The 12,787-nt window shown below is 39.3% G+C and overlaps 1 protein-coding gene across 2 annotated transcripts; it reads right to left on the reverse strand.

Annotated features, from left to right (window-relative positions):
• Positions 1 to 6,710: 6,710 nt before the first annotated feature.
• LOC114281528 (heat shock factor protein HSF8-like) lies at positions 6,711 to 12,350 on the reverse strand. 2 transcript variants are annotated; one of them, XM_082895882.1, is made up of 2 exons: positions 11,787 to 12,350; positions 6,711 to 8,111 (listed from the first exon to the last, which is right to left on the reverse strand). In XM_082895882.1, exons 1-2 carry the CDS (start codon positions 12,057 to 12,059, stop codon positions 6,897 to 6,899), a joined length of 1,488 nt encoding a protein of 495 aa, XP_082752008.1. In that variant the 5' UTR covers positions 12,060 to 12,350; the 3' UTR covers positions 6,711 to 6,896. The 2 variants fall into 2 exon arrangements, with proteins under 2 accessions (XP_082752008.1, XP_082752009.1); XM_082895883.1 differs by having other exon boundaries at positions 6,711 to 10,097; positions 11,787 to 12,143.
• Between the last annotated feature and the right edge of the window lie 437 nt (positions 12,351 to 12,787).

The raw sequence follows: 12,787 nt of genomic DNA on the forward strand, positions 1-12,787 counted from the left end.
TTTTTTGAACTCTCAAAACAAACCAACAAATGTAGCAAACATGTTGTATAACAAATCTAATTAATTAAATTAAAACCTGAAAAGGATCAAAATTAATTAAAAGGGAAAAAAGAGCTGCTCAATCTGACCTTCCAAAGCATAACAAACTGTTCCAACATTCTGTCATGGAAGGGCAGTTAAGAAAGCGCTCTCACTGTCCCTCTCTTCCTCTAGTCCTTCTCCAGACCTCTCCACACAAAACTCAGGCAACACAATCTCCGTCACCTCCATCTTCTCTCCAAGGTAAAATGCACAGATTAGCATTGCCCGATCCAGTTTCCTCCATCTTTTCTCCATGGCAAAATGCACAGATTAGCTGATAAGCTTCTAGCAATTAATCTCAGAAATTAGAAAAGAAAAACTCAGCTTTTGTTATTCAATTCTCATCAAACGAAAGGAAGAACTCTTCCATGGAGTTTTACAACAAGAGAGAAAAAGAAAAAGAAGAAGAAGAACAAAAGACATACAACCACCCCTTCTATCTGTAACTCCCTCTCCTGTTATAATCCCCTTTCCCGTAACAGATCCCGTAACAAAATAACTACCTTGCAACTGCCTAACAGAGTAACTACCCCACAACTGCCTAACAGAACGATTCCTATCATTCCCCACCCCTTCAAAGGAAGCTTGACCTTAAGGCTGGAAATGAGGAAAATGCTGCTGCAAGGTGTACCAAGTCTCCCAAGTGGCATCCTCAAGAATAGAATTAAACCAGTGGACCAAAACCATAGTAAGAGGCCTGCTATGCTTCTTGATCAGTTTTCTATCCAAAATCACAATGGGTTCCAATTGTAGCTGCCCATCAAGACTGGTAGGTGAAAGGGAAGGTTGCACAGCAATACCTTGACCCAGTTTAGGCTTCAATAAGGAGACATGGAAAACTAGATGCAGCTTGGAAGAAGATGGCAAATCTAGTTTGTAGGCAACAGGTCCCAACTTCTACAGGATTTGAAAAGGACCAAAATACCTGGGAGCTAGTTTAGCATTCTTCCGTAATGCCAGAGAAACTTGCTTGAAAGGCTGAAGTTTAAGAAAAACCCAATCCCCAACTGAAAAAACTCGCTCAAACCTGTGCTTATCTACTTCTTGTTTCATTCGATGCTAGGACTGAACCAGATGCTCTTTCAACAACTTCAAAATAGCATCTCTATCCTGCAACAAAGTATCAGCAGCTGCCACGGTAGTATTCCCTGGAATATAGTGGTTCAAACTGGGAGGGGTTTGACCATATAAGGCCTCATATGGTGTGACTCCCGTAGTGACATGATAGGTAGTGTTATACCACCATTCAGCCAGAGATAGCCATTTGGTCCATACAGTAGGTCTGTCTCCCACTAAGCACCTCAAGTACCCCCTCAAGGCAACTATTAACTACTTCAGTTTGGCCATCCGTTTGGGGGTGATAAGAAGAACTCATACACAAGCTAGTGCCCTGCAATCGAAATAATTTCTTCCAGAATTTACCAGTAAACACCGGGTCCCAATCTGAAACAACAGAAAGAGGCATCCCATGAAGTTTAAACACATTATCTAAGAATGCTTGAGCTACTGCAGTAGCGGTATAGGGATGGGTTAAGGAAATGAAGTGAGCATATTTACTAAGCCTATCCACAACCACATAGATCACAGTTTTATGGGAAGAGCTGGGTAACCCTTTAATGAAATCCATCGAAATATCTCTCCAAAGCTTAGTAGGAATGGGAAGGGGCTATAACAACCCAAGTGTTGCCACTGTTTCATACTTATTCCGCTAACATACGTCACATTCAACCACAAACTTAAGTACATCAGACTTTAGGCCTTTCCAATAAAAACCTTGTTTGATTCTTCTATAAGTTCTCTCCCCTCCTGAATGCCCACCGGTGGGAGTGGCATGATGTTCCTTGATGAGTGTGGTCTTTAGCTGAGGTGAATTACCCACTACCAATCTGGTTTTGTAATAGAGCATTTCATGCTGCCAAAGAAAATGAGGATGATTAGTTGAATTCTGAGTCAAATCTGCGATAAGTTGTTGGATAGAAGGGTTTTGTTCCCAACTGGTTTGAAGATCCTTAACCCAATGGCAGAGGACAATGGAGAGAGCGGACATAGTGCTCGTATCTTCCTTTCCTTTTCTGGACAAGGCATCTGCAGCGTGATTAGATTTACCACTCCAGTATACAATTTCATAATCAAAACCCATGAGTTTGGAAAGCCATTTTTGTTGCATAAGAGTGGTAATTCTTTGCTCTAACAAGAATTTGAGGCTTTGGTGATCTGTCCTAATACAACCAAGAATTCCTTCTCATATGTGGATAACCCAAAGCTTCTGGTAGACAATGACTTACTAAAATAGGCTATGGGTTGTCCCTCTTGCATCAATACATCTCTCAACCCCTTATCAAAAGCATCATATTCCAGCACAAAGGTTTTATCATAATTGGGTAAAGTCGATACAGGAGCAGTAGTCATAGTTCTTTTCAATAGGACGAAAGCTTGTTCAACATCCTCGGACCATTTAAAGGCATCCTTTTTAAGTAATGTAGTAAGGGGTTGGCTAATCTTGCCATAGTCTTTTATGAACCTTCAGTAATAGCCAGTCAAACCCAAAAATCCTCGAAGAGCTTTCAAAGATTAAGGTCTAGGCCAAGTGGACATAGCGTCTATTTTAACGACGAAAGCTTGTTCAGCATCCTCGAACCATTTAAAGGCATCCTTTTTAAGTAATGTAGTAAGGGATTGGTTGATCTTGCCATAATCATTTATGAACCTTTGGTAATAGCCAGTCAAACCCAAAAATCCTCGAAGAGCTTTCAAAGATTAAGGTCTAGGCCAAGTGGACATAGCGTCTATTTTAACGAGGTCTGCAGCCACACCAGAACCAGAAGTAATATGCCCCAAATACTTCACTTGTTGCTTCCCAAAAGCACACTTGGACATCTTGGCATACAGTTGATGAACTCTCAATTTTTCCAAGGTCAAGGTCACATGAAACATATGTTCAACCCAGCTCTTACTGTATACGAGGATATCATCAAAAAACACTAACACAAACTTCCTCAAAAATGGCCTAAACACATCATTCATCAGGCTTTGAAAGGTGGATGGAGCATTGGTCAAGCCAAATGGCATGACCAAAAACTCATAGTGGCCTTCATGCGTTCGAAAAGCTATTTTTTCAATGTCAGGAGCATGCATCCGTATTTGATGGTACCCAGATCTTAAATCCAACTTAGAGTAGAATTGAGCTCCATGCAACTCATCAAGTAATTCATCAATCATGGGAATAAGGTATTTGTCCTTGATAGTGTCCTTATTTAAAGCTCTGTAGTCAATACACATTCGCCAAGTGTTGTCCTTCTTTTTGACCAAAAGCACTAGTGAAGAAAAAGGAGACACACGATGCCTAATAACCCCTGAGTTCAACATCTCTTTTACTATTTTCTCAATCTTATTCTTCTAAATATAAGGATATCGACAAGGCCTGATATTTGGGGGATGACTACCATCCTTGAGAGGTATTTTGTGATCATGTGATCTAATTGGAGGTAAGTCACTGGGTTCCTGAAACACATCAGTACAATCATGTAAGATTCTATCAAGATCTGAATGAACCTCGTGGTCAACTTCAGCGTAATTGGAATTTAGGCTGCAAAGGTGAGCTATGATTTCCTGTGGTTTTTTCTGCATCAACTTCTCCATTGCCTTAACTTCAATTTGTTATATCTCCATTGTTGCACCACCTCGCAACACATGTTTTTTGCCAAATGCAGTGAATTCTATCTTCAAATTCTGGAAATCCCATAACACCGATCCCAAAGTAGATAACCACTAGACTTCCAATACCATGTCACAACCCCCCAAAGGTAATAATCTCATGTCAGCTGTAAAAGTTGTACCCTGCATAACCCATTGGAAATCCTTCACCATAGCATTGCTTTGTAACTTGGTACCATCAGCTACCACCACTGTTAAAGGATTGGTGAATTGGATTGATGCTCCAGTTCGTTTTGCCATTACTGGGTCCAAAAACTTGTGGGTACTACCGGAATCAATTAATATAGTGACCATATTCTTCTTAACCTTTCCTTTAATTCTCATAGTCTTATAAGAGAAAGAACCTTATAAGGCATGAACTGAGATTTGCAATTCTTCTTGCACATTTTCTTGTCCATGTCCTGCACCACATCCTCAAAGACATCTTCCTCATCCTCAGCTTCAAGCATAAAGAGTTGCTTCTTCTTGCAAACATGGCCTCTGAAATATCTCTCATCACATCCATAACATAATCATTTCATTCTTCTCTCCTCCAATTCCTTCTATGTCATTTTCTTTACAGCAGTTACTGACTTCATAGGTTTTGGTGCTGGCTCCATTGATTTGCTACTTGTAGGGAAATTGGTATTGTAGCTTTTGGAATAAACCCTATTCTTCTTGGCTAAGGCCTCAATTTTTTCTTCCTGTAACCTTGCTAAACCCATGGATTGTGAGACATTTCTTGGTCTAAACATTTGTAATCGTGCCTTAATTTCATCTTTCAAGCCACTCACAAAACAACTAACAAAGAATTCTTCTAATAACCCATTTGTTTTATTAGCCAATTCTTCGAATTTCCCCTAGTAGATTTGGACTGTTGATATCTGTCTCAATTTCGATAGTTGTCTTATAGCATCATCAAATAGGCTATCTCCAAATCTATCAACCAAGGCCCCAACAAATTCCCATCAAGATCTGAGAACATGGGTCTTTTCATACTATCGGAACCAGTGAATAGCCCTATCCTCCATGTGTATTGAAGCCAATTGCCTTTTTTGTGTTTCATTGATTGGATTAAATTCGAAAAACTTCTCACATTTGTATACCCAAGCCTCAGGGTCTTCACCGAAAAATTTTGAAAAATCCAATTTGGCAAATCTAGTGTGCCACTGATTTGGATTATTGGTGGGTTCTTGTATAGGAATGATCGGAGGAACCGAAGAAGAACTCACATTTTCTGCGATCTGCTCATACTTTAGGTTCAAAGCTGAAACCAGATCCTTGATTCCGGCCATGGCTTCGGCCTGTTTATCCAAGCTGTCTTTTAGATGCCGAATAGCATCCTCGATTCATCTGATATCCTGAGATTGTGTACCATCCGCCATTAGTGAAGTGGTTTGCCCCAAGTCTAAAGAACGTTGGCTCTGATTCCACTGATAAGCTTCTAGCAATTAATCTCAGAAATTAGAAAATAAAAACTCAGCTTTTGTTATTCAATTCTCATCAAACGAAAGGAAGAACTCTTCCATGGAGTTTTACAACAAGAGAGAAAAAAAAGAACAAAAGAGATACAACCACCCCTTCTATCTGTAACTCACTCCCCTCTTATAATCCCCTTTCCTGTAACAGAATAACTACCCTACAACTGCCTAACAGAGTAACTACCCCACAACTGTCTAACAGAACAATTCCTATTATTAGCATTGCCCAATCCAGTTTTTGACCTGGACATATCAGCAGAAACTGACCAACACCAGTCCCTCGGTGCTGGATACCATCTCCCCCAGCGATCTCCACCTGATACACAAGGCTTCATGTAGAGACCACAGGCAAGGCATTATCGAAAACACCATGACACTTTACTATGAACTGTGAGTCACTCATTGGAGGATATCGGCCTCTTGCGCTGCCTGTTCTTGAACTGCAATGGTATCCTCATCAAACCAGAGGACTTTTAACTTGTGGACTGAGGGAAGTTTGCCTGTGTCAGGCTTTATAGACAATATTACCATTGCCATGGCCAAGAGCTGCCAATTTCTCAAGTTCAAAGGGGCTGTCACTGCTGGGAGAATCTGAAGATGTCAAAAATAGTGGCCATGGTAAGGGACTCCACCTTAGAGCTTGCACACATGCACAAGTGAAAAATACTGTCTCCCATTAGAGGTAAGTCTTTCTTTTTGGAAGATGCGTTTCAGGATTCTCTACCCGGTTTTATCAGCGTGTATCTCTGCGCTGTGAGCTGAGTTAGGTTTTGCCCTCGAAAGTCTTGGGGACACTGCCATGTCTAATTTCGTCATGTTTCTATCAAAATTTTCCAATTTTCATGACTGATGTTAAACCATGTAGGTGATTAGCAAATTGTGCCATCTTTAGAGTAAATAATCACATGTTTTCACAACCAAATCCAAAAGATGGCGTTGGCAAATGGAGCAATTGATTTACTATTTAAGATTGATCACATCAAGAAAAATCAAGGGTGTGATCCGGGCAGTTCACAAGAATGGAGAGAGTGATGATTAGAAATATGCACAGGATCAGCGCTTGAAATCACCAGAATTTCCGTGGACAAGTACTTGTATGAACATTACGATAGAGAAAATACAGTATATATATTACAGATTAAAGGATTAAAGAGGAGTTGAAAAGAAAGAGTAGAAAAAGGAAATTAGAGAATTCACCTAAGCATCTATCTTAAACAAGGTCCATTCACACAAAAAAAGGCGCAGAAAACCAAACAAGCACATCTTATCAAAAACCCAATTATTTAAGGCTTAAAACACCACTTCCCTGCTTTTTAAACATAGGAGAAAACAAGCTAATTGCAAATCAATGCAACGCAAGTAAAAACTGTGCCCCTGGCACAATTCTCGCTTGTATCAGACACATCTCGCTTGCACTCTATTCACTTGCAATTAATTTTTTCATTCCCATTCATCTGATATGCAATTTTTAGTTTCCCTATTTCCCATTTATCAGAAATTCTTTCAAATACAAAAGGGTACAAAAGGTATTAGCAGCTTCTCTAATGGGGCAAGATAAAGAGGAACATGAAAATCACATAAATTTTGGGATTTTATCTTTAGGCGATGCAATACACAAATGTACATTTGGTGTAAAAATGGTCAAACTTTTTTGTTATCTGAAGTAAGAAGCCCCATCTGCTCTGTGAGTTGCGACATGTGTTGAGTTTTGTTCCACCCATTCCCACTGGGCTTCTCTTCACTACCCTTTGTACCCTCTGGTGAAGTCGAGTCCATCAGCTCAGTTTCCAGAGATTGCGGGCTCGGCGCAAGAAACTGTTCCCAGAAAGGATCACTGATGCCGGGAAGGTTTTGTATCTCATCTTCCAGCAAGGAATTGTCCCAATCAAATTCAGGATCAGTAGCGAAATTGTCAAGTTCTAAGGGTACTTTTCCATTCACCCCCAATGATTCTTCACACATATTGACATTGCTTTCTGACACCGTTTCTTGCAATGGAGAGAACTCGGGTATAACTAAATCTGTGCGCGGAAGAGCCACGGAGGGCATTTCTTGAGCTCCAACCAGCGGCGGGCTCATAGTTGAAAATGAAGTTGTCGTAACCATTTCAGAGTTTGCACCAAGAGGAGAGGGCTGAATCTCAGCTATGGCAGCCGAAGGGCACTGCCCTGAAGTTGGTGGGACCTCCTGAAGTGTCACTCCTGTGGTACGACTCAATGAACTCACATGGTCTAATGCATTGGACGATGAAACCTCACTAATCATGAAATTATCGGAATTGTTGAAGTTTTCGAGCGGAGTCGAAGCATCCAGTTGAATGATCTGGCCGAGCATTGCTTTTGCCGCCTCGTTAATCAAAGGCTGATACTTAACGATCTGTCCATCAGTGGGGACAACAGAATCCTGCTGAAGCCTTCGTTTTTTGCTGCCTTCGGTTATGCGCCTGTTGCTCTCATTTTGTTGCTGCACAAACTGTGCCAAAAAGCCGGGACTATGCACGGCCTTCGCAAGGAATGACATCATCTGTTGTTGTCGCTGCTCCATCCCTTGAAGCCGCTGCACCATGGTTTGCAACTGATTGTCGGTAGATTGTTGCTGCTGCCTCAGCCTCACGAGCTCCTGCATAAGCACATTCTTGTCCCTCTTTAGCCTCTCAACCTCTTCCTCAAGGCCAAATTTCCCCACCTCAACGCATGCTCCAACAGATGAACTCTGTCCATGTGGTTGCTGCGGTGGTTGTTGATTGTGTCCTTGGGCAGGTTTTCGCCGAATAATGCTTTTAAGTAGGTGCCTTTGACCTCTGAGAAATCCCTCATTTGCAAACTCCCAGCGGTCTGGATCAACCTTCCTGAAACCCTGCTTGTCCAAAGCACCCAAGAGAGAGGGGGGATGGTAAGAAAAAGGAAATAGGGAGTAAAAACCGAAAAGCAAAACTTCCTCAGCAGATGAACAGACATGCAGCATGGCTCTCCTTCAGCTCATCAATGTTAATCCACACACTTAACAAAATGCCTAAAAATGTTACGCGACAGAAGGAAAAGGAAAAAGATTATTTCATCAAAAAAAAAATACATAATCATAAGTTTGTTCACAGCCAACAAGCGGTGCCACCACTTTGGCTAATCAGGCAAAGATTCCTTGGTTAATCTTCAGACAGAAATGACATTATCCCAACATCAGTTATTTAACTGTTTCCCAGCCAACTGTGAGGCTGTGTTTGGATCATAGATCTGGGTAGGGAAAAGAAAAGGAAAGGGAAGACACAAAGGAATGGAGAATATAAGCTAATTGTTTTCTCCATTTCCTTTTCCAAATCTCTATCCAAATTTGGGATCCAAACATAGCATGAAAGCATCTCACAAATTGAATCAGCAACCTGTATATAAGCTCAGCACAACATAATTATAAGGGGAAAAAACAGAGTAGCACAAAATTAGGGTGCCTAGCTTAACATTTTCTGAGTGAATGCAGATCATACCTGTATTAAGTATCCACCACTAAAAGTGTACTAAGCAATACGCTTGTACACCAAACCCAAAAAAGAAAAAAAGAGCATTCAGGTTCATAATCCCCATACATTAATATCCTACTACGTTGGCACAACTACCCATCATCGCTCTAATTACAACCAAGTCACTTTCCCACAGTAGGCAACCACAGTAAGCACACATGAATACCCATTGTGAAAGTTCATTTTAAAATATATATATCCAATAACTGACTTTCACAGCTTATATTTTCTCTTTGCTAGTGCTGGTGCAAATGATCCTACTCCTACATTCTTTCTAAAAGTAAAGAGAAACAAAACTTTCTTTACTTTTCTTGTATTTTTAATCACAATTCTAATGAAAAAAATCCCTTATTTTTATGGAACCTATCTTAACCTTCGGCAGCATAACTCTTATCACGCATCCGCATAAGCATGTATCAATTTAAGTTTAACAATTGACATTTCAGCTATGGCACAACATATTAAAAGACCAAATTTCATAGCAGTCTAGGCTTCACAGAAAGTCAAAGATCTTCAAGAAGAAAATTTTCTCACTAAGTGCCACATGTAGTCAGGCTTCTGATTCAGATATGAGCCAATACCTACCTAAAACATATTTGGCAAGATTGTTTGCCATCTCCTTGCCCTGTGAGAAGTGGTTCTGAACAAGTAGACATATCCAACTACTGGTGAATATTAATTAGCGAGAAGGGGAATCAAAGACAATATGCAAAAGAAGGAAACACAAGCGTCCTCAGCTGAAACCTGCCAATTGGCAAGAGAATACACACCCATAATAATTAAACTCTGTATCTTGAGCGCTGATATCAGAGCCTGTGTATCTGAAAAGTTAAGTTCTGTCCCCTACACTCACCTTTTAATCTACAAAAAAGAAAAGAAAAGAAAAAAAAAGGCTTCATTTGTGCATGGCTCCAGCCTTATTGAGGCCGCTGCCACATTTCTAAGACCAAGCATGCCTCGCCTAAACAGAGGCCATGAATTCTGATGCTTACCTTTCATATTCAGGTATTTTTTATCTTGGAGATGTCCATTCTTGTCATGATCGAGGCCCAAACCAGGGTCATGAAAGACCTATTTGATCCACCTAGCCAGCCTTAAAGGGTTTGGGCCTCAGAAAATTTTGATGCCGTCTCACGTAAAATCCTCCACAATTGTCACCATAAGGTTACCAAAAACAGTTCACTCTTTATTGATAGAATAAACATGTGCTCAAATATAGGTTCAAACAGACAGTTTCAAACCTCCCTTCCTTCCAAGTTCCAACTCAACGTAACTCTCCGTACCTATGACATCACTTCAGATCAAACAACACTATACTTTATTCCCCCAACCTGCAAAGAGACGAGACAAACATAAACCCAAGGTACACAGATTATGGATTGGTACACAGGTTATGGATTGGACTGCAACTCCAAGAAGCCAAATACTCACCTTTTAACAAATTCCAGGAAAATTAGACGCATGAACATCAGATTTTTCACTTTTCTATTCTAGTACCTAAAAGTCCACAAAGGTTTTCTCCTAATTAATCTTAAAACCCAAGATAATATTTACAAAAAAATGAAAAATAAAAAGTGATAATTATGTTCATGTAAACAACCATTTCATTATCATTAGTAATGTGTAGAAAGAGAACAGTGTCAACTGCTAACTCTTCCAATAATAAAATCTTTTATCCAAATCATATATAATAACCAGCCATTTCATGGCATCAACAACCAGAATGGGAAACAAACGATGTACTAGAATCTCTCTAAAAAAAGCAACAAAATAGTAGACTCCCAACACTCGCATTCACATCAACTAAAAATTATGAAGAAAAATAGTACTAAACAATGGTCTCCGCTTAGACCTAAAGCCTAATCAACAAACATAATCATGGGGTTCCCTAAATACACCCAACGACTATGAGAGCTCTTTCAATCCTCGACAAATTCATCCTCCACAAGGTTACCAAAACTAAATTGATGCCACATCAAAGAACAATAAAAAAGAAGAATCTATTTCACACACCTAGGCGAATTTTCGTCCAAAGAACTACAAGATGATTTCATACAAATTCAGAAAAAAAAAAAAAAAAAAAAAAAACCCTATGAAGCTAAAATATTTGTATTGTTTGTGTCATTGGAGCCCTTCACCACAAGAATTACGTCTATTGAAGGACCCAAACTTGACCAAGTTACATAAATATGTTCGTGGCATTGGCATCCAAACTCTCTCTCAATCATCAACCATATATGAGATTTTAACTGGTGGTAGTATATCATCATTCATCAACCAGACTGCATTCAACAACAACTAGAGGGTTGACCAACCAATTGGGAATGAAAATTTTCACAGCAGCAAAAGTGAGAAATAGCAAATGGACAGGCTAGTAACAACTCAATAAACCGAATAAGACAAAGACAAAGACAAAGCTCATGGGTAGCATGCTAGTGTAAACCTGAAAGATCCAAAATAAGTTGCCAAGCTAGTATGAGGTGCACCACTGACCAATGCACCATGCATCTAAGAAGAGAAATATGCTTCTGTTTTAATCAAATCTGCCAAATAGTTGCTAACATTAGGAAGAACCATTTCAGAACAAGCTGCAAGACTTAAAACCCTAAAAGTACATCACATTGAGCATGCTTTGAGAGTATTAGGTGACAACTCAAAAATAATTTCCTTAGGCAAATGACAAACCCACCCTAGCTTAACAAAAGGATTACCTAGAAATGAGTTGGGCAAGAATTTGTTTCCTCAGATCCACACAAATAAATAAATAGATTCAAAATTTCAAAATTTCCTTTGGTTTTCTGCTATTCTATTAACCAAACAGTGCATTGTGACCCTAATTCCACTAAATTTACATGATTATGAACATTTTGATTAAACTACATTATGACCCTAATTCAACCACAACAAACACATAAACTTCACTTTCACAATTCAACAACATTATCATCACATAAACAAGTAAAAAAATCAACAAGTTCATCGAACTAAAGAACATAGAAAGAAATTGATGAAATTCATACGTAAGTGTTCAATTGGCGAACAAAGCTAGAGAAGTTATTGTGCTTGAAGTACTTAGGCAAGAGGTCCCTAGCGAACTCGGGAGGATCCCAAACGATGAAGCTGTTGTTAGTTTGGCTCCAAGAGACGACTTTGTCAGAGGAAGGGTCGTCGACCATGTCATAGGTCTTGACGAGGAACGGCGGCGGAGCATTGGCATTTGGAATCGGAGCCGGAGGAGCAGGCGGAGCTCCTCCGCCGTTCGCGGCGGCGTTGCCATCGTTGATTGCGTCCATTGCCGGAAGGGGGGAATTCAATTGAACACAAATAGCGAGAAGAGATTGTTAGCGTTTTGATGAGGGGATGTTTCGGCCATTGACGGCAATGAACAAAAACCTTGTTGGTTTATAAAAGGGTGAGACGACGGAGGAACCGGGTACGAACCGAAACCGTTACCACCACCGCCTCGGTTCTAATAATATCTGAATCAACTCTTTGGAATTTTTTATTTTTTATTTTTTTTTCCTCCCTTCTTTTCTGTCTGAAATTAGACTGGAACCCGATGTTGGATTTGTGAAAATTCGCAACAAATTTTATTTTGATAATTTGAATGATTTAATATATAAAATTTGTCAAGTGTTTCATATTTATAAAAATTTACATAATCGGATATTGATCATATTTTTATCAATAATTTATTTTTAAAATTATATTTATTATAGAAATGTAATTAAATTAAGTGATTATCGATATTCGATTAATATAATTTTTTATATGAATAAAACACTCGATAAATTTTACATATTAAACGATTTGAATTATCAAAACATGGCTTATAATGGATCTCACAAGCTTAACAGTACTATCCAATCCACTTTGTGAACTTGAGACAAGCTTGGCTTTTTCTTCTTTTTTTTTTTCTTTTTTTTTTCTTTTTTTCTATTATAAATAAATAAATTATAAATACAAATAAATATTATTTTTCTCGGAAAAGGAGTAGTCACTCCATGCATGCATAGACCAT

This window comes from Camellia sinensis, chromosome 11, assembly GCF_055761805.1.
Source record: "Camellia sinensis isolate YWXY chromosome 11, ASM5576180v1, whole genome shotgun sequence".
In the NCBI taxonomy this organism is placed as follows: Eukaryota; Viridiplantae; Streptophyta; class Magnoliopsida; order Ericales; family Theaceae; genus Camellia; species Camellia sinensis.

Coding starts and splice junctions, on each gene's coding strand:
- LOC114281528 (XM_082895882.1), bottom strand. CDS start 12,059: ATGGACGCAATCAACGATGGCAACGCCGCCGCGAACGGCGGAGGAGCT. Junction 8,112..11,786: donor TTCGCCAATTGAACACTTAC/GTATGAATTTCA, acceptor TTGGACAAGCAG/GGTTTCAGGAAGGTTGATCC.